This window comes from Haliotis cracherodii, unplaced genomic scaffold, assembly GCF_022045235.1.
Source record: "Haliotis cracherodii isolate W230 unplaced genomic scaffold, xgHalCrac1.p SCAF_8, whole genome shotgun sequence".
Lineage (NCBI taxonomy): Eukaryota > Metazoa > Mollusca > Gastropoda > Lepetellida > Haliotidae > Haliotis > Haliotis cracherodii.
Genome location: NW_027266341.1, coordinates 43,991,999 through 44,012,941, shown reverse-complemented (window position 1 = coordinate 44,012,941; position 20,943 = coordinate 43,991,999). Strand labels below are relative to the sequence as shown.

General features: G+C 38.1%; 1 protein-coding gene across 4 annotated transcripts in view; it reads right to left on the bottom strand.

The window, feature by feature from the left end:
* LOC139450511 (protocadherin Fat 1-like) overlaps nucleotides 1-20,943 on the bottom strand; it is a 247,276-nt gene that overhangs the window by 134,523 nt on the left and 91,810 nt on the right. For all 4 annotated transcript variants that reach the window (XM_071232241.1, XM_071232243.1, XM_071232242.1 and 1 more), the window contains exons 7-12: nucleotides 19,500-19,639; nucleotides 18,174-18,384; nucleotides 17,329-17,604; nucleotides 5,799-7,288; nucleotides 4,255-4,429; nucleotides 1,602-1,823 (exon numbers count right to left, since the gene is read on the bottom strand). In XM_071232241.1, coding sequence (XP_071088342.1) covers nucleotides 1,602-1,823; nucleotides 4,255-4,429; nucleotides 5,799-7,288; nucleotides 17,329-17,604; nucleotides 18,174-18,384; nucleotides 19,500-19,639 — 2,514 coding nt within the window. The remainder of the gene's footprint in view (nucleotides 1-1,601; nucleotides 1,824-4,254; nucleotides 4,430-5,798; nucleotides 7,289-17,328; nucleotides 17,605-18,173; nucleotides 18,385-19,499; nucleotides 19,640-20,943) is intronic.

The following is a 20,943-nucleotide window of genomic DNA, read 5'->3' as shown; positions in this document are numbered from 1 at the left end:
CCTTAGACATGCCACAAAATATCACCAAACACAACAACTAACAAAAGCTGCTGTCAGCATTCACATTCAAAATTTTCTGCATAAAAACAAAGGTTCAACATACAATAAAATCCCAATGATCTTTACAATGCATGATGTCATCATAAGGAGAGAAAAATATACGCCAAATATCACCATTGATATTTCAGCATATTTGTTGGTTTGTTGTACACTGCCTTCAGCAATATTCCAACTATTGATGGCGGTCTGTAGATACCTTGTCTTGACTAGACCTTAAGGGTACAACCAAGTCACAGGGTTTGACCACCGAATAAATTAAGTCACCTTTTACAACAAGCAAAGGGTCCTGGGGACGCTCTTTCAAACAGAAAATTTGGATATGTACAAAATGCTTTCCTATTACAGTGAACACTTACTGTGTTATCAAAAACATAACTCATTTTTGGGTGTATGAACTTGATAGTGAATTTGAGCTTCAATGTTTGTGAAGAATATTTCAAATTTCGAAACAGCACATAAACCAAATGATGTCCCTTCTTTGAATTGAACATAGCAGGGAAAAAGCACAGCCTTCAACCTTTCATAGTATGAGTAGGAAAGGTAATTCAAGTGGAAATGGTAAACATACTTTATGCATGATCTTCACTTTGAACCTGAACTTTCTCATAGGTCATTCACAACCTTTTCTCATCTAAGCCCAACGCTAAGAATGACATGCATCAACTATTTTTAACTGCAGTAAAAATAGTAACGCCACTTTTAACAGTATTCCAGTTATATCTCGGTGTGTCAGCTTAATGGGAGGAAAGCCCGAAGTGATGCAGGTCTCAGACGTTTACCACTTCGGTGAAACCCACGAGCACGGGTATGGTGCTGACAAACCTAGAAACATAATCGAGGCGAACCGGATTCGAACCCACAATCATAGGTTTCTGGCGTGCCCAAAGGACGCAACTCAGCACAGCGAATCGCGGCGCCTTAGATGACTGGGACACCCGTGCCCCCCCAGGTTATGTACATGATTTGATATCCCTGAAATATCCAAGCACCACATGGTTTCAATTATGAAAATATTGACCAATATGACCAACATAAGTACTGTTTGGAAAAAGGCATTTTGACAGTTGATATAACTGGTCAATGTGTCAAATATCTTTCTCAACTGTGTAAAGTTTAATAAACATAAATTAATTCTAAAATTAAATAATGTATCTTTCAATACACATTCAAGAATCCATGTCCAAATTCACAATTTGTATGTGCATGTTTATGCACAGCGCACAATTTTGATGCTTGTGTGTTTGTTGGGAGCATGATACACGATTTCAAATGATTGTTTAGCTATCAGGTGCTCGTAAAAACACTTTTGATAAACCGTAAATAATGTCTTTGCAATGCCACTGAAAGCATTGCTTGCTGAAAAACACAGGGCTGCTGCAAATCAACGCCAACGTACCATGGGTATCCTGCAAACAGGAATAGTGCAAAACGAAGCTGCCAGACATCCAAGCAAGAAGTATGAAAGTAATTTTGTCCCTTAACCAACCATATCCAAGTCACACAGAAGCAATCTGAAGGGCAACAAAAAAGAGTTGTCTTACCTGTGTCAAAATTGACAGCAAAGTCACCATATTTGTCTCCCTCGCTGATGGAATATATGATTTTGTGATTCTGTGGACTGAGGGCCTGGATGTTGGTGACAGGTGTGTGCATGGCAATTTTCTCAAACACACTCACGTTGTATATTTGCTTATCAAAAACAGGACTGTTGCGATTAACAACATGTATTGGGACAATTGCATCCGACCTCTGGGGCTTGCGACCTGTATGGAGAGTAAGTAAACAATATCAGATACTTGACATCAGCTTTACAAGTAGACAACTTCACCCAATTGTGACATGCAACTTAACTATTACAAGCCATGATAATATATCTAGCTTACCACTGACATATGAACAAATGGCTGAGAACAGGCAACATGACATCTAAAATAATAGTCATCAAAAGATGACATATCCCCCTGGCCCAATTTTTCTAAAATAAGCCCAATGGCCAACTAGGTATCAAACACAAAATTTGTGTCCATGGAAAAAAATGAAATAAAGGCACAGCTTCAGGAAACCGAGTATGTTTTGTAAAAGATTATTTCATGATTTCCAAGTTCTGATCTGAAAAAAACATCCACCCATTCTCGAGACTGTCCAACTGTTTTCAAGGAAATATATCTGCCAACATTTTTTAGGGGAAATGGAGAAAAATAAACAAGAAAACAAATCGTCAAATAGCAAAATGCATAACTTCAGGATTTGTTTGATATATCTGCCAAGATTTTTGAAAGAGATTAAATGTTTTTTGAGTGCTTTGGAAATGAAATCCATCCCCTTATTTTAGAATTAGTACAAATTGTTTCCATAGAAATCGAGAAAAATACAAACGCCAAAAATCTGTAAATAGCAAAAGGCACCACTTCAGGATCTGTTTGATATATCTGCCAATTTTTTTTAACAGTTTTCGAACTGTGATCCAGAAAGGACATGATTACGGACGGAAAGACAGACGAGGCGTCGACTATACACCACGATTAAAACCAAGAAGAATGGAGACCATGGCTATGCTGGACATGGAGGAGTATCAGCTGTATGGATGGAAGCTGAACAACTAAACTAACATGCCTGTCCAGTTTAAGGAAAGTCTCAGGCTTACACCAGAGGGTCTGGCACATAAATTTGAAGCACCTTTAGAATACAGTACGATCTCTGCCCTAGGCCACGTGTCTCAAAGACAAGCAACCAGTTTTTGTGAGACACTGTGAAACTAAGTGCAAATTTGCCTCGTCACGCCAACAACATTACAGAACTGAACGAAAAGGATCAAATAGGCTATGGACACTTACAAAGGTTAGGGGTAGGCATGGTGACTTTAGTCAACGGTCGGTCACTTACGAGTGATCCAGATGCCATTTGGCACACTCATCCCATTCTGTAATCTACACTATACAGAGTGGTGAGAATGATATGGCGCAAACCAAAAACGGGGTCAGGAGTCAGATGTCGAACTTGCAGGTCCTCATGTATGACATGGTATTTAATAATTAGTCGGGCGATTTTTGTGAGAGAAAAGTAAGGTAGGGAACACTGTAAAGATAATGTGGATCAGAGTAAGGAACAAGGGAGGCACAAGCATGGCTCGTGACACTACAACGGTGAGTCCGCTTTTGAATCATCACTGATAAAATGTAGCGGGTGAAAGTGGTTTGTGTGAATGTTTCAGGACAATTTCAAGTAGCCAAAATATTCAACACTTAACCATTTCATCCTGCTTTCTTAATGTTTTTTCTGTGACGAATACTAGGAGCCGATACAGAATCTATAATAGCCACTAAACAGGTACCTAATCCAATTGAGAGTATATCTAGGGTTGATAGATCGTATAGGGGTGTTCAGCGCCAATATGATATACCGGAACCTAATTAAGTGCATTCCTGTGCATAATTATGGAAATCAATGAATCGAAAAATTTATATATATATATATATATATATATATATATATATATATATATATATATATATATATATATATATATATATATATTAGTTCCCATTTATAATCATTTTAGTAACTGGAATTAAGGGAAAAAATGAAATAAAAAACATACTGACAATACAAGTGCTTTCATAAACTAACGCTTGCAATAAAATGCACTCTCACAGGCTATTTTTATTTAACAAACATTAAAAATTCTCAACATTGCTGGGCTTATTCAATAACGTGTGTAGACATTATAGATCACTGAGAGGAGCTTAAACACACTCGATGACCCCTGACGTCACATGTCATTGTTTTGCCGGTGTGACTGGCAACAAAAAACTACCAATTAATGGCAATTATGACATAGGATATTGTGATGTGATTGAAAAATTTGTGGTACTGTATTCTAAAGGTAAGTCAAATTTGAAACACAAGGTATGGTATCAGGTCGAACCAGGATTCGAACCTACAATCATAGGCATCTGGCAAGCCCAAGGGCTGCACTAAACTTTACCAACAGTAAAAAACGAACAAATGCATCCAGTCCTACAATTAACAACACATATACCAAATTTTACTTCATTTTGAATAAAGATGGAATAATGTCTACAAACAAGGTTTTCAACATGCTAACCCTGATAGGATCAATACCTCATTTCATGAGGAAAGGGTATGAAATAAATATCTTATTCTAAGAGCTCTATAAAATATAATGATTCTTACCCATATCCTGAGCTTCTATTTTGAGTTCAAAAATCCTGTTTTCATCTGTTGGGGATAGTCTTTTAACTGTGATGTCCCCAGTGATGTGGTTGATGCTAAACTTCCCTTGGCCCCCATCAGTGATGCTGTATCTTACCTGGCCATTACTGCCGTCATCAAGATCAAAGGCTTGTACCTGAATTAACCTTGGTATTGTTATCAAGAGTAAATAAAATGACCTGGATGTGTAGTCACCAGTTTAAAGTGTCAACAAAAACAGGCACCTAAAAGTTACTGTCAGCACTTACATCCATATATTTTCTGCATAAATACTGAAGATTTAAAACAAACAATATAAAATCTAATGATTTGAGCATTTGTCATTATAAGGAGAATCATACATGCCAAAGTTCAGTTTCCTCAGTCTGGCAATTTCAAAAAGGATATCTTTTGTGCCAAAAATGCATTTTGGGAGAATTTAAGAGCATTGTCCAAATGTCCTGTGTAAGTCAATATAATTGTTCATCTTTCAATGATCTTGTGTGGTTATTTACAGATTTCATGAATTTTTTTTTAACATACCAATTTCTAAGTTTACTTTCGTGATTCAATTCAGAAATCAACTGCTATGACCTATGGATGGCCTTGTCCTGACATGTATTCAAATAATATAGCATGCATTAAACTTTAAAACATCTGCAGTAAAAGGGATCTTCGTGAAAATGGCGGGGCGGTCGGGTAGCCTAGTGGTTAAAGCGTTCGCTCGTCACGCAGCAGACCCGGGTTCGATTCCCGACATGGGTACAATGTGTGAAACCCATTTCTGGTGTCCCCCGCCGTGATATTGCTGGAATTTTGCTAAAAGCGGCGTGAAACCAAACTCACTCACTCGTGAAAATGGCAATTTCTTGTGGACAAAGAGGAGGATCTTGACCTTTGACATGACTGGTCAAAGTGTCAAAAACATTTTACAGAGGGCGACAAAGGAGATATGCATGATTAAGATGTCCAAGCACTGAATGGTTTGAAAAGAAAGTGAGGCACCAGTGACGGCAAAAACATTCCTAGGCCATGTTGTGTCAAAAGTTAACAGTAGATGTCTAAACTGTATGCAAACAGGATGACAGACGAATCAAGACATATCCACACTTGACATCAGTCAGGTGAGCTGGGAATTGAAGATATAGAAAGTCTCCTAATTCAAATGTCAAATGTAGTCATCTCAAAGGATCCCCAGGATCCCCCTTTTTTCTAACACCTTGCTTGCCAATGATAGTCTTTTGTACAAATCAGCTGTGTATTTCTTGTGACTGGTAAAACGTCTGTTTGCCATATAGACAGTATTCAAAATAAAGAGAGGTCCTAGGATCCAAGATATTTGTTTCTACAGTATTTGAAATCCTGGGAACCTAACATTGAACATTGAACATTCATACTTTGAACATAACTGTCATTACCAGAACCCAAAGACAAAACTTATATTTTGAACTGTGTACACGGATTGATTGGAATCCTTGTGATCCAGTTCAGAGTGAATTCAATTATATGGTAGGTGAATTGCTTACCCTTTTCACTACTGTATCATCAGAGGCATCAAAAGACACAACAGAATTGTAGGGCATGCCTACAAATACTGGTGCATTATCATTGATATCAGTCACTGTGATAATAACAAGACAATGTGCCAATCGTCCCCTGATGTCTTTCACTTCAACAACAAGGGTATAGTTTCCAACAAGCTCCCTGTCAAAGGGGTATCCCTGCGTCTCAATGACACCTGATGTCACCATGATTGAAAACATTGCTCTATTGTTCAACAGAGTAAATTCCAATGGTTCATTCAATCTATGACCAATAGCCATCACAGCTAACAGAACTTCAGAGGCTTCTTGTTGTTCTTCTATTGTGGCAGTATACACATTTCTGGAGAAATGCAGGCCTGTATCAACTGTGTTCTGCACAGTTATAATGACAGAAGCTGTGGTGTCATATTTACCATCACTAACTTGAACAGTTATGCTATATTTCTTATCTATGTTAGTTTCATCTTCAACAAACAATTCACCGGTTTCAGAGTTGACATTAAAGTGATTCCCTTGATTGCCATCCAGAATGCTGTATGAAAGAGCAGCATTAACGGTTGTGTCAGGATCAAATGCCGTCACCTGAATGACAACAACATCCTTGTATGTTGGTAGAAGAACTGTTGTAGTGAAGGTATGATTAGTGAATCTGGGTGGTGAATCATTGACATCAGACACACAGACGATAACTTGTGCTGCAATGTCAGCAACAAGGCTTGGTTGACCTAAATCAGAAACTTGGACTGTGAAGTTATACATGCTATTTGTTTCATGATCCAGTGAAGATCTTGTTTTCAGGGCACCAGTGCTGGAATCAATGTCAAAGAAGGCTCTGATCCTTGCATCTGTGATTTGATATTTCAGTCGAGAATTTGCGCCAGAATCTTTGTCTTGGGCTTGGACAACAAGGGGAGATCCTTCTCTGGTAAACACCATGCTATTTAAATTTGCCATCTCACTTACATTTCCATAATATACTTTTTGAAGGAAGTCAGGCTTATTGTCATTTTCATCTGTAACATGTATAATAACTGTTGTTGATGATGTAGCTCCAACTATATTTGTGGCTGTGACTGTCAAATTAAAGATGTGATGTTCTTCATAGTCAACTACAGTCTTTGTTGAAATAACACCAGAATTTGGATTAATCATCAACATACCAAAGTGATTTCCACTTGTAATTTCATAAACTAAGGAGGATTGACTTTCAGCTTGTATGACTACTACAATATGACCAGCAGCCAGGTTCTCCTTGAGTTCAACCGCATACTCAACCAATTTGAATCTGGGAGGGGAGTTATTTGACAATGTTATTGCAATGGAGACCCTAGCAGTTGAACTTAACGATGGAGCACCCTTATCTTTTGCCATGACAATAAGTTCATAGTTGGACTGTTTCACGCGATCAAGTTCCTTAGAAGTTATCACTATGCCAAGTTTCTCATCCATGGTAAATGATCCACCAACGTTTCCTGTGGAAGAAAATAAAACATGATCAGTTAATAATATTCATATTAAATACAAAAACAAATGCTGGTAACTTAAACTTTTCAAATATATATATCAAGTGGAAATTTGTTTGCAACTACTTGCAACAACTGAAGCAAGCTTTTCACCACCACCCCAAAACAGACCTCCAAATAAAAATAGAAGACAATGAAGTCATCAATAAATGTTCCTGTTCAAGTTAATAAAACGCAAAATATATTTCACATATATGTCCCCACATGACCTGTTTTTGAGCCTCACCTATTTTTTTCGAGCCCCTAAACAATATGTAACAACGTGCACAATGAAGTAATCAAGTTAGATCAAAGCCCACTGAACACATCAAAGTATTTGCCACTTGACGTCAAATTATGTTACGAATTAAGCTACACGAGGTAAGATACCTCAAAACAAACTTTTTCACGAAAGCACATTCTGATCAAACTTGAACTGATGATAATTTTGCTTCAGGACAATCGTACGCATTAATTCTGTATTGGCTGCTGTTCAATGTTTGTGTGTAATGTAATGTGACTGATCATGTTAACTTGACGGCAATGGAGTAGCTCTAAAATTTGACGGTAACAAGATGGCGTTTGATCGACTCGTCTCGCTCAACAAGTAGTTATCATGATAAAATTAACAAGATATGTTTATCTGACCATGTAAGTGATAACAGAAATTAATGTTCTCAAAGGTTAGACCTAATTTTAGTGTTTGGGGATTGTTATAACACAAATAATCAAAACTTTTTCTAAGAGGCTCCAAAACCCACAGCCGAAACACGAGTCATCTGAAAATGACAAATCCCCAATCCCGGCATGCCACTGTTCGTTTCCTGAATAGGAAGTATTACATGGCATACTCCTGCCAAAAACCAGTTGATGTAAGCACTGGTCTCAGTCATCTGTCTGTTAACAGACTTCAAATCCTTGATTCTTAGTAGTCCTTGTCAACCAAAGTGATGACAGCCAAAAGATTAGCATGAGCTTGTTATTCAGTTTAAGGGGCATTCTCACGGTACAACTAGTTGTATACAATTTGTTGCATGCAACACGGGCAAGACGGTCCTACTTTTGATGTATGCAACTTGTTGGACGTGAGTTGTACGAAATAGGACATGCTCTATTTTCATGCGACAAGTTGTATGAACGCAGCCAATCAAAACGCGTAAGAAAATCACGTGACATTTACACATCAATTTGTAAACAAAAATGGCGACTCTGATTCAAGTCGGTAACTTCTCCTTTTCGGTATCCTAAGTGTCACCACTCAAAGGACCTATGAAAAGTAGGTAAGTCGAATACCACTGTAATTCTCCAGGTTAAACTGTTCGTAGTGTTATTTGAAACGACAATCTATGTGACTGTACAGTGTAGTGTAGACCAAGATGAGATTAGGTCCATAATATGTTTCTAAAACTTAAAATACATCATACACACAAATACACGTCACAGTTTTAGATTCTGTGGGAAAGTATCTATTATGTGAGCCATTAACAACTATTTCAGGCAAAGCATATATATCACTAACGACATCTGAAAATAGTGTACAACGAAAATATTGCCATTTTTGCATGTTACCAATTCACTGTTCTAAATGTGATTATTTATTCAAATAAGGTATAGCTACCAATCATCATTCCGAAAAGACTCCAATAACCCTATATTTGTTTTAAAAACATAAAGACTGGACCGATCGTCCATGTTGGATAGCGTTGCAAAATCACGGTTCTTTTAGCGTCAAGTGAGATGCCTGTCACATCACATGTATTTCACACTCAGCTGTGATACTTACATCCCTGAATTCTTCATACCATTAAGAATCAATTGTCATTTTGTCTAAGTCACTAATACAAACAGTCCAAATGAAATCAACCAAAATATTCAAATGTGAAACCAAACCCTGTGCTCTGAAACCTACCAGTGGGCATTCTCATTTAAAAAATAAAACAAAGCAAACGTCTAGTTTTACTTAACATTTTCTACTATTCCGAGAGATTCTGTTGTCAATTTGTTGCATACATTAGCTCAGATTATTACGAATATGCATGGGACGATAATCGTTGCAACAATTGAGGAATTAATAATTAAAGTCGAGATACTTATTTGGAAAAGTCAACAGAAATCGTTCAACGTAACGCCATGATTGACGCAAAATCACGCACACTGACGACAGAATTGGTCTGCCTTTCCACTTTGTATCAAGGCGAGAATGGAAACAGAAAAACAAACAGAACTTGTTGATTTCAGATGGATTCTGATTACATAACTTACATGACTCATTTATGTATACTTGTGATCCCAGCATCACGGTAAAACCTACACCAAACATTTCGCATACTGCTATCAGTGAACTCGCTATGTTATGACGGGAGGTTACCGGTAGTGATGTCATATTAGTATACGTCAACATCAACATCGTTGTATATATTTGTTATTTTCTTTGAGGTGCGGGAGAACTAGTACACAACACATTCAGTTCATGAAGTAGTTTACTGTTTCAATCTTGAATTATAATTTGAATATCTCTTCAATATCGTCTCACCCAGTAAAATAATGCACTGCTGCAAAATGGGTACATGTATGCAGTACTGTTACTAATATAATCTAACATGCCATAGAATTGATGAACCTCATTATAATCAGCTGTTTGTTTGATCATAGAAATTGACATTCATTGTGTTATTCTTCCTATAAGATGCTTTGTGAATGTAACACACTGCAGCATATACATATTTCCTTTGGATAATTGTGACATATTGATTGTGGCAAATTTATATAGATAGGTTGAATAAAACATGCACTTCATTTCTGAAATCAAAGTAAATGTATACCTGAAGGAAATTTGTCACGTTATATATTTATTAATGTATAACTCATGTGTGGACAACTACTTGTTTTACATTTGAATTTTATCGTTTAATGGGTGGAACAATGACAGCTAAAGATTGCATCAGGTGCACGTTTCAAAATAGAGGCTGACCATTGGAGATTCATGGGTGGAGGCGGGTCATGGTGTGCATTGGTGGGTGGGGTTGGGGTGTGGAGTTGTTGTAGTGATAAACCCCAACATTCTGTTCTTTTATTCGAAATTTTCTCTACTATTATAAGTGGTAATATTATACTGTTACTTTTTTGTGGTACCGATTTCAACGTTTCTTATAAATTGGGAAATAAGCTAAAAGTATCTAGTTTCAACTGGCCAAAGGGCACTTTGAGGATTTCTATAGGTCATTCAAAATCTGAAATATGTCTTCAGGACCTTTTGGATGACAATCATTCAATGTCCCAGAAAAGGAACTGATGTGGTTATTAAAATCGATAGCTGTGTGGGAACTATATAGATACACATAAACAAAAATATACTAGAATGTATTGTCCTGAGCCAAAGCAGATGATTTAGGTTAATAATTGCGGAGTTATGCCCCTTTTCGTCTTTGTACATGTGGACATTGCCCTTGTGTTTTGACGTCATGTAGCGGAAAATTTGTTTGCTCCTCTTCCACCTTTGGTTGTAGTTCAGGCATCATATGGCTTGGTTTGAAGTATGAGACTAACAGTCAAAACATCTCAGACCAATCTGTCATTGTAACCCGGAAGCCACTGTTGTCCATGGTCCAGTTGAGACCGCTTGTACATCAGTGAGCCATGGCTTTGGTGGAAACGGCTGCCCCAAACCTTCTTGTACAATATTGACTGATGTAACCAACATTTCCCTGGTGACTGTCGCTGACACCAGATGCTTCCTTGTAAAACCCATGGTACCGTAGCCAACGGTATCCACAACTTGTGCATGCTCCAACCTGTACCTTGGCCCACTTGCACAATGCAATCTTAGCACTAAGACTATCATAAGCCTATGTTAAAGTATGGGTGTTACAGTCATCTTAGCGCTAAGACTGCTTTGTGCAAGAGGGCCCAGGACTTTAACTGTTGTTCATGGCGAGTTGATGTACCCCTCATAGAAGGCTTTGATGGTCACGGTTCAGGGCTGTGATGCTGGTTTATGGAATCAGATGTTAACAGTATCGGGATTCCTGTTGAGGGTTCGCATATTTCAGTTCCACTGGGTACCGATCTTGATCAAGTTATTTCCCTTTTTCCCTCCAATAAAAAACAACAAAAAACATGTTCTTCAGTTCATTTGATTAGATCAGAGGTTTTAATCACAATGTAGGCGTAAATGGGACTTCTCCAAATTTCATGTGAATCAACAGGTTAGGCAAACAATGACATAACAAAGAATACATGGGAAAATATTTTTATTGAAGTATATACAAGATTGGGCAATTTGGGAGACTGAATGGCCAATGACTGGGGCGAAGAGGTAACATGCTGGATGTGTCCTTGGATTACCCTTAGCCTGATGGGTTCTGAAGGAAATAAGGTGGGGGACTAAAACAGTTTCTCCTGTGGGAGAGCTTAATGTGGGGGGAAAGCCCAAAGTGATGCAGGTCTTGGACGTTTACCACTTTGGTGAAACCCACAAGCATGGGTATGGTGCTGACAAACCTAGAAACATAATGGTACGACATTGAAGGCAATTATGTTGGCAACCTCTGGTGAGAAAATGTAATAACCCCAAAGGATTAGTTGGTTTAACGCCGCTTTCAGCAATATTACAGCTATATGACAGCGGTCTGTAAATAATAGAGTCTAGACCAGACAATCCAGTGATTAATATCATGGGCAACGATCCACGAAATTGGGATCGATGACAAGCATCAACCAAGTCAGCGAGCCTGACCACCCGATCCTGTTAGTCACCTTTTACGGCAAGCATGGGTTGCTAAAGACCTATTCTACCCCGGAATCTTCACAGGTCTATCCTCAAAGGGAGGTGGGTGTGTAAACAAAATATGTTATGCCTGAAAACAACTTCAATATGGTGAATAACAAAGTAGTGCTGGCCGAAATGCATTGTGGCTCAATTAGCCAAAGCACTGTGGGTAGTATTGTTTTATAAAAAATAAAAAGTATAATTTAAATCATTTCCTACAATTTATATAATAATATTAGTACTAATGTTATGTAAAATGAATAATATATGCAAACTGACCATGTTAAATATGTAGTACCGGACACAAGGTAGTTACGCCGTACCTGTGGACTGGGGTAAAGTAGCTCCAGATAGCGTGGTAAATGAAAATATATACAAACAATGGAAACATCCGTAAATTGATAGGTAGAAAACCAGTATGAGGAACATACCTGTGATTTGAGCAAGTTATTCAAATGTTAAAATTGGAGATAGCATATAAATGATGGTAGGAAATGTCATTGTTGCATAAACTCAAAATCAACTTGATTATTTGTTTACGTTTTGCAACCCAAAATCGAAGTTCTAAAAATCGTGAAATGTGGGGTCCTGAGTTCTGAAGAAAGAATGGAGTACATGCAACCAATTCCCAGTAGAATGTGTTGCAGAAGTCATAAGGTCACATCAAAATACATAACTGCTTTTAACACAACATCTGGGCCTAGATTTTCAAAAGGATCCTAGCCCTAAACTATTCTTAAAGTTATCGTAAGGAAATCTTATGCTATCGTAGCCTATTTTCGAAACTATCGTAGCCATAAGATGTCTGAAGTTTGTCGTAATTCTAAGATAGCCCCATACCTGTTGTAAGTTTATTTTATCTTCATCCAAGATGGCGGCATACTTTGCCATAGATATTTTGCCAAATATTTAGTCTGCTTTACGCTCAAACATTGACATTTCATTTTGTAAAACAGTGTGATTCAAATTGACACTTCGAAAACACGAAGAACACATCAAAGATTTCAAGTCAGAAACATTCTTAATCGCGACAGCGATCCACATAACTATGGAGTCGATAGCTTACAATACATTTCTATCCGAGTCCATGCTGAAGAAGTGTGAAACAACATACCCATTCGACAATTTAGGAAGGATAAAAACAGAATGTGTTGGCAGGCTATAGTAATGACGGTGACCTTATCAGATAACTCAGGGGCAGCTAATCTTCGTTCTTACTCTAACTCAGGGTGGTTTCCCTTTATATTCGACCGGCTAGACCTTGCCCAATGTTACAGTTTTCATAAAGCGCAGAGTTCCGCAGGTATATTTTCTGGATCGCATTTGCGACAATGCTTAAGTCTTTATTTTTGCATTTTATAAAATTATATCAATCTACATGTGTGATGAAGTGCAAAACCATAAGCGTTTATCATCAGGTTCTACATCTGAAATGGTGAGGGACGAGCGGTTTTAACTAATGTAATGTAACTATACAGTGTAGTATTTATTGATTTAACAAGGAAAAATACATGTGATCAAATATTTGTGTAGTATATTCCTATAAAGAATATATTAAATATTTTTCTAGAAAAAGTAACTTTATTTTGTTTCCTTTTAAAAACAACACGTAGGCTATCTGTTATATTGGATAAGAAGTGATTAAATATTGTCTGTTGAACAACTGCAACAGCGATTTGTAAAATCAATTAGGTTTAAAATGTCATAAAAAATAGCATCATCTAAATAGAAATAGATTTATATTGTTTTTGAGTCCTTTGTTTATTCGTGAAATATATTGGATGTATAAATAACAAGACAAACTTAACAAGCTTACATTGTCATTGTATCTGGCTTGATCGTGGGTGCGCTGCTTCCTGAAATTTTTTTGTTTTGAGTGTTTCCAGGTATAATGTTGGTGTTTTCTCTATAAACTTGACTTTGGACATAAACACACAAAAACATGCAGCATTGTCAAACTGACCTAGTATACATCACGTAACATCATACTTGAACACGCATCTTAAATGCTGAAAACCTGCTGTTCAATCAAAGGTCTTGTCATTGTCATATAGAATAACGTCCCTTACTTTCGTCCTTGACTTGACGCGATGTGGTTATATAAAGTTCTGCGCGCTTGCGAGAGGACCATTGGAAGGGAAAATAGTGAAGTATCTTTTGGCACATTATTTCAATTCTAATAGGGATTAACTTCTTTCAGAGGCATTTGTTGTAACACAAACACTTATTGATTATAACATTTAGTGAGTTTGAAAAATGCCTTTGCATTGAACATGTAGGCTATTTGTGTTCGGGTAGTAATGGCATCTTTTTAGCATAAGAATAAAACGTCTACATGTAGGACATATGTAGGAATGTACGGTATGTCACTCAAACAGTTGCGTATAAACAGTGTGACCTAACAATATGATCATGAATTCTGTGTCACTTCTCCATGTTGTTATCGCTAGCGGCTTGGAAATCCCCATGACGTCATTGGGAAACACCCCACTTTTTCAATCTCTAACAAAAATGAGTTCTCTTTCAGAGCTCTGAACGATCCGTGATAGGTTTACGATAGTTGCGAAAATCTATCTTATCTTAACCTTAAGATATCTTATCTTTGAACGTAAGTTGTGTAGATTAATCTAAGCTAAGATCGTTTCGAAAATCTAGGCCCTGAAACTTCGTGGGGAGGCAGTGTAGCAAAGGGAGGGCACTTAGACTTTGTAAAGCAGGACAAGTATACAAATGTAAAAAATATTTAGATTTTACTAAATTTTTAACTTATCCTGCATTCCTCCTTAATGCATCTTTATCAGACGTCATGGCCGGTGGGCATACCTTCAGATGTGATCCATAATAAATGACTGTCAAGGTCCGGAGGCTTTCAAATCTCTGACTGTGACAAGGGAGAGACTGGCAGGAAAGAGCATTTCCTAGACTTGCATCCTCAATGCCCGCACCGGGCATAACCAAAACTCTGCAGCGCCTCTGCTTAGGCAAGAGAGGGTTAGTGAACGATCTATCAGGCCTGCCTAGGCATCGACTTGACCGGTTAGTCGGAAGTCAAAGCAATGTCCATAAGATAAGGTGGAATCCGGAAAACTGTGGGTCCAGAAGATTGCACCATACTGCACACAGTTATGTGATCGTTTCCATCCTCCCATTCTTAGATCAAGGTGACAAGGAAGGAAGGAAGGAAGGAAGGAAGGAAGGAAGGCAACACGATTATCAGCTTGTAGTCAACAGGGGTTGATGGAACGGTCGTGGGAAGAATAAGAAAATTGATGCTGTATCTGGCAGCCAAGGCTGTTAAAAGCAATTAAGTTTCGTAGTCTGAATGATCGTAATGAACGAAGTAAGGCGATCTTTTCCATCCCCTGAACGGCGTATAAGGTTGTCCCGTTCTTATGAGGTTATGATGAAACATGGTGCATCTAGACTGTCGTGTTGGTAGCGGAGGTCAACCGTTTCCATCCTCTGAACATGGATAGACTACGACAGGCGTCTGGTTGAGTGGTTGCACATGGAGCGATGAATTTCCAATTTGATGGAAACCCAGCAAGTATAGGCCAAGAGGATCATAGGATGCTTTGAACAACCGGCTTCAACTAACATGTGAGCTCCTACAGCCACATCAAAGGAGTGAACCTGCATGTCATCTCTCCTAAACCATTGCTTTAAATGACGGGTTAAGGAAAATGTCACAAATATCCTCGTCCAGTGCCGAGGTGAGAACGGGCAATATAGGGTCTGGAAGGGAGGGCGTCGGTAGGGGCCAAATAAGGTATTTTATCCACGTCAGGGCCAAGAGACGGAGCAATAGAAGCCAGAAGATCAGCCAACCAGTCGGCAAGTTGAAACCAAATGTCTACTGGTCTGAAAAGATCCCTCCTAGGAATCTGAACTATAGTCACGATCCTGACGACGCATGGGAGAGAGTCTTACAGGAGCGGCGACGAGATCGAAAAGACGTAGTTCCTCCTTGCTGCTCCGTAGTGATGATCTTGACCGATGAGAGGTATGGAAGCCAAGGGAGCCAGCGGCACCGCTGAGGCCAAAGTAGAGTAGAGGATAGCAAGTGTCGGAGGGGACCAGGGAAAGCTGAGATACCTAGGCATTGAAGAAGCTCTTGGAAACCAAGGGTACTGGTGGTGTCTGCATCGGCGCTGGAAGTGCCAGGGACCCCGGGAGGTGTCAGGTCGCGCCACTGCTGTCGACGTAGATGGCAGAAAAGACAGGTTGCGTAACAGGTGTCACCAGAGACAGGGACGATGTTGTCAATAAGGGTGACAGCAATGGAGGCGTAGAAGACTGCAAATGGGTGTCGGTCGTAATGAGGGAGGGAGTCTCCAAGGTCTGAGCCATGTCAAGGTGTCGACGAGTACGTTGAATCTCCTCTGTTGTTTTGGAACTCAACAATTGATGTGGTGAACGTTGCTCTCTTTCTCAATTGGGCGGATAGTATTAATAACTTTGTTGCTTCTCTCAATTCGATGTTTGCGATGAGCAACAATTCTCTGTCGAAATACACAGGACTGTCTGTGATTCTTCGTAAGACTGGTCCGATCCAGAAACAAGGGAAGTGTAGTGGACGGTAGAGAGGTCTTTGCACTTGTTGCATCTCTTGAAATCTGTTCAGCGACCACAACAATCACAGCATTTTAGGTCGGGATATGAAAAGAGAATTTTTTGTTTTGCACTGATCACATGCTTTGCATGTCTTGTTATCCATGTTGGGACTAAAATTCTCTTCAAACATAATTCTCCACACATTAGATATAAGAGAATGATCAAGTGATGTGTTCATGCTACACAGGAATTATGCTTAGCACAGACAGTTGATGGTGATGATAACCATGGTTATGGATGGATGTGTTTGGGTGAGGTGTTTTTTAAAGCTGGAAACTGGTTTTAGGATGGTTTCCAGACAAGTATCGAAGAAGAAGGATGAAATGCAGTGTGTGAGATGTTTTGAAAATATAATAAAACTGATTCATAATGTTGTCTATAAAAGGCCAGATACCCAACCCCATATCCGTGCCAGAGATAATGTACACACAGACATGGGACATTACGCTTAGATCCAGGTGAACTAAAAACCCAAAACTTTGAATCTTCAAACAGTCATTAGCACAGATTATTATGGTTCACTGTTTGTTCTTACCTCACGTTTGTTAAGACCACAAAGAAATCAGGATTTTCAGCTTGAAAGACAGAGTCTAAGATCAGGAGAGATACTGAACTCTAATTTGATTACCTGAAATGATTGAAAAGCATATCTCTGCATTTTCTCCTTTGTCGTTGTCCACAGCTATCACCTGTAATACCGATGTTCCAATAGCTGCAGTTTCAAATACCCGACCATCAAATGATTTGGACAGGAACTGAGGAGCATGATCATTGTGGTCAAGAACTGCTATATTAACCCTAGCAAAGCTCTTCTTGGACGGAGTTCCTTCATCTCCCACCATGATGGTTAGTGTGTGATGTGAGAGAGCTTCGCGGTCCAAAGATTCTGCTACTTGTATTACTCCTGTAACACATTGCATAAGAAATTTTATTTTAGGTGTAATCTACAAAATGAAATAAAAGTAAATAAATAAGCAAGTGAACAAATAACAGTAATTAGGAAATAACTGTCAACTATGTGTACAAAAGTAGTACTCATGACTGAAATGCATCTGAATATTTATTTAACTGAAAGAATGATGGACAATTGTTACATAAATTTTGACTTAACATGGAACTGATTTAGCTGCAGTGTCTACAGTTTTTGTTTCAACAGCAAAACATCTGTACTCAAAAGAAAAATATGCCTTTACATACAGTAAACCATATTCAATATTAGTTCAACTTATCTGATAACATTACAAGTAATGATGAATATTGTTACCTTCTCTCCCCAGAGAAGAGCTGGTAACATGTTTGGTATTTGTGCAGTATATGAAACTGCAGAGACTTCCAGAATAATGGAAATGATCAACAAACACTGTAAACATATTCGAATAATGAAAAAGCTTGTCCTGTCAATAGACTAATTGGGCAGTAAACAAACAGAAACAGAAACTTCTTATCAAGCTTATCACAGCTTTGCATGCCTACCACTTTCTGGATGAATCTTGAATTTCTGCATGCTAACAGTACTTCCTGCTGAAGACATGGTGTAGAAGAGACGCTTGTCTTTATCCTTATCAGTTGCAAATACTTGTAGAACATTTGTATTCACTTCTACATTCTCAGATATTTCAGCCGTATAAAATGCTTCTGAGAACTCCGGTTCATATTCATTGTTGTTAATTATACTGATATGGACCTGCAACATAAATTAAGAAAGCATTATGAGAAACGGTAATGTAAAAATCTGACAAATATTACATTGTGTCTGGGTGAGAATATTGTCATAATTCAAATTCCTGTATCAGTCAAGTTACAGATAAAGGAACAATCAGAATACAATGGTACAGTAGCTCAACATTATCAAGTGATGAGGATGTGGTAATTATTTTGCAAATAATACCCCATAATCAGATGAAATATCTTAAAACAGACAAAACGTGAGCAGGGCTTACTAATACCCCCGACTTCTGCTCCAACATGTTTCTAAATAAAAATATAAATAGCTGTATTTTTCTCTCGTCATAAAATATTAAACAGTTTCTTAGTTATGCTCCGGAAACAAAATGTAACAGAGGGCAGGGTTAGAAACTATCAGTTTTTGTCCACTAGTCCTTATAATGATAACATATAGCAAACCCCTTAAAATTGGACAATTTCTACTAGTCCTTTGGATACCTTTACCATTGGGCAGTTTGGTAAGGACTACAGGACTAGTGCCAATTTCTAACGCTGCAGACTGCCGAACTTGGCGGGGGATATTAATGTTTTGAGCTCTCAAAACAATTTGTGAAATAGTTTCTTTTATAACCTCAAGAATTGTTGTATGTGCTGACAAAATAACAAAAGTATCACGAGGGGAATATGTGGTTTTATGAATCCCCTGTTAGGTGTACTCTAGCCACATTTGCAGTTTGAAGCAACTTGTTTTCCTGTGTTTCGGTAAATATTTCGGTAATAGTGTTTACTTGTCACACTGTTGGGTTGTTGTCTAGGACATGCAAAAAGATCAAAAGAAATTTCTGATAGCACAATGCACCTTCACTTAACTATCATGAAAGACCATTTATGCACCAGAAAGTACATATATATTTAAATGTATTCATTTCCTACCAAGAACAGGGTTCCTTTCAAAGTGCCACTAGCGGTATTCTGAACTGTGTTTCTGTAGTTGACGTTAAGTTATTTTATTAGATTTGTTATCACTGTGCTTTGTGAAAAAGACTACAAAGTGAAAAAAACCTGACAGGCAAAAACGTAAATATATATTCTAAAATTAGTCTTAGCTTCCAAATAGGCAAAGATGTGACATACAGGCACACATGAGTTGTACACCCCATCTGTTGCACACACTGTAAGGTTGTAGCTTGGCTGAGTTTCCCAATCAAGGCCACCTGCCACAAACAGGGTGCCATGCTCAGGCTGAACTGCAAACTTGTTATCTTGGTTACCATCTGAAAACACATATCAGAAATATATAAATTGTATTCAATAAGGATAGAGAAGAGTAAATGAAGGTAACTTTGTCACATAAAAAAATGTGATTGACATAAGGTGTTACTATATGTATGTTTTTGCAAATAAAAACAACAAGCATGAAATACTCACATCCCCCGCCAATATGACATGTCGGGTTGTGTGCAATGCATTAGCTCCTGTGAACTATGTTCACTGGGCCTTTTTGTAAATGGCCTAATTGCAGCACTAAAAAGTGGTTGCTAGTGTTGTTTTTCCATCTGCAGTTTATGATAGAATATGTAACTGAATTTGTAATGAGTAAGGATGAGACATATGGACGAACAACTTCTTTATTACAATTAGGAGTGATGGTTTCGGTGTAGGTTCTAACACCGTTATCAAGCAAGTGAAGTACAGAGTATGGTTGACAAGAATATATAGTGTTTATACAGTTGAGTAGGTTTAAGATCAGTTACACTGTTGTATTTGTAATGAGTTGTGTTTCTGCATGAAGTTAGTTAGTGAATGCAACAACTGTGTCCATGACACTTTTGGAGGAACATATACACACAAGCAATGCAGAACTTACCAACAAAAAAAGGAAATGTATTCAATACTGTGAGATGACATTATGTCCCAAGTTTGGTTGCCATGGAAACTCGAAAAATAATTTGTTTTAAAATCCCAAACTATCAAAAGACACCAGTTCACCACTAGACCTATCTACGTGCCAAGTTTGGTGAAGAAATATGGTACGGTTTTCAAGATTTGCTCCAGAAACGAGGACTACCGCCATTTTCAGTCTAAATCAAAGTCGTTGCCATGGAAACTCGAAAAATAACTTATTAAAAAAAAATGCCAAAATATTAAAAGGCAACAGTTCACCACTAGACCTATCTATGTGACAAATATGTTGTAGAAAAATCGTACGGTTTTCAAGATCTGCTCCGGAAACGAGGACTACCGCCATTTTCAGTCTAAATCAAAGTCGTTGCGATGGAAACTAAAAAAAAGCAATTTTCATAAAAATCCCAAACTATCAAAAGGCACCAGTTCACCAGTAGACCTATCTATGTGACAAATATGGTGAAGAAAAATCGTACGGTTTTCAAGATCTGCTCCGGAAACGAGGACTACCGCCATTTTCAGTCTAAATCAAATTCGTTGTGATGGAAACTCATAAAATATAAAAAATTAAAATCCAAAACTATCAAAAGGCACCAATTCACCACTAGATCTATCTATGTGCCAAGTTTGATGAAGAAATATGGTATGGTTTTCAAGATCTGCTCCGGAAACG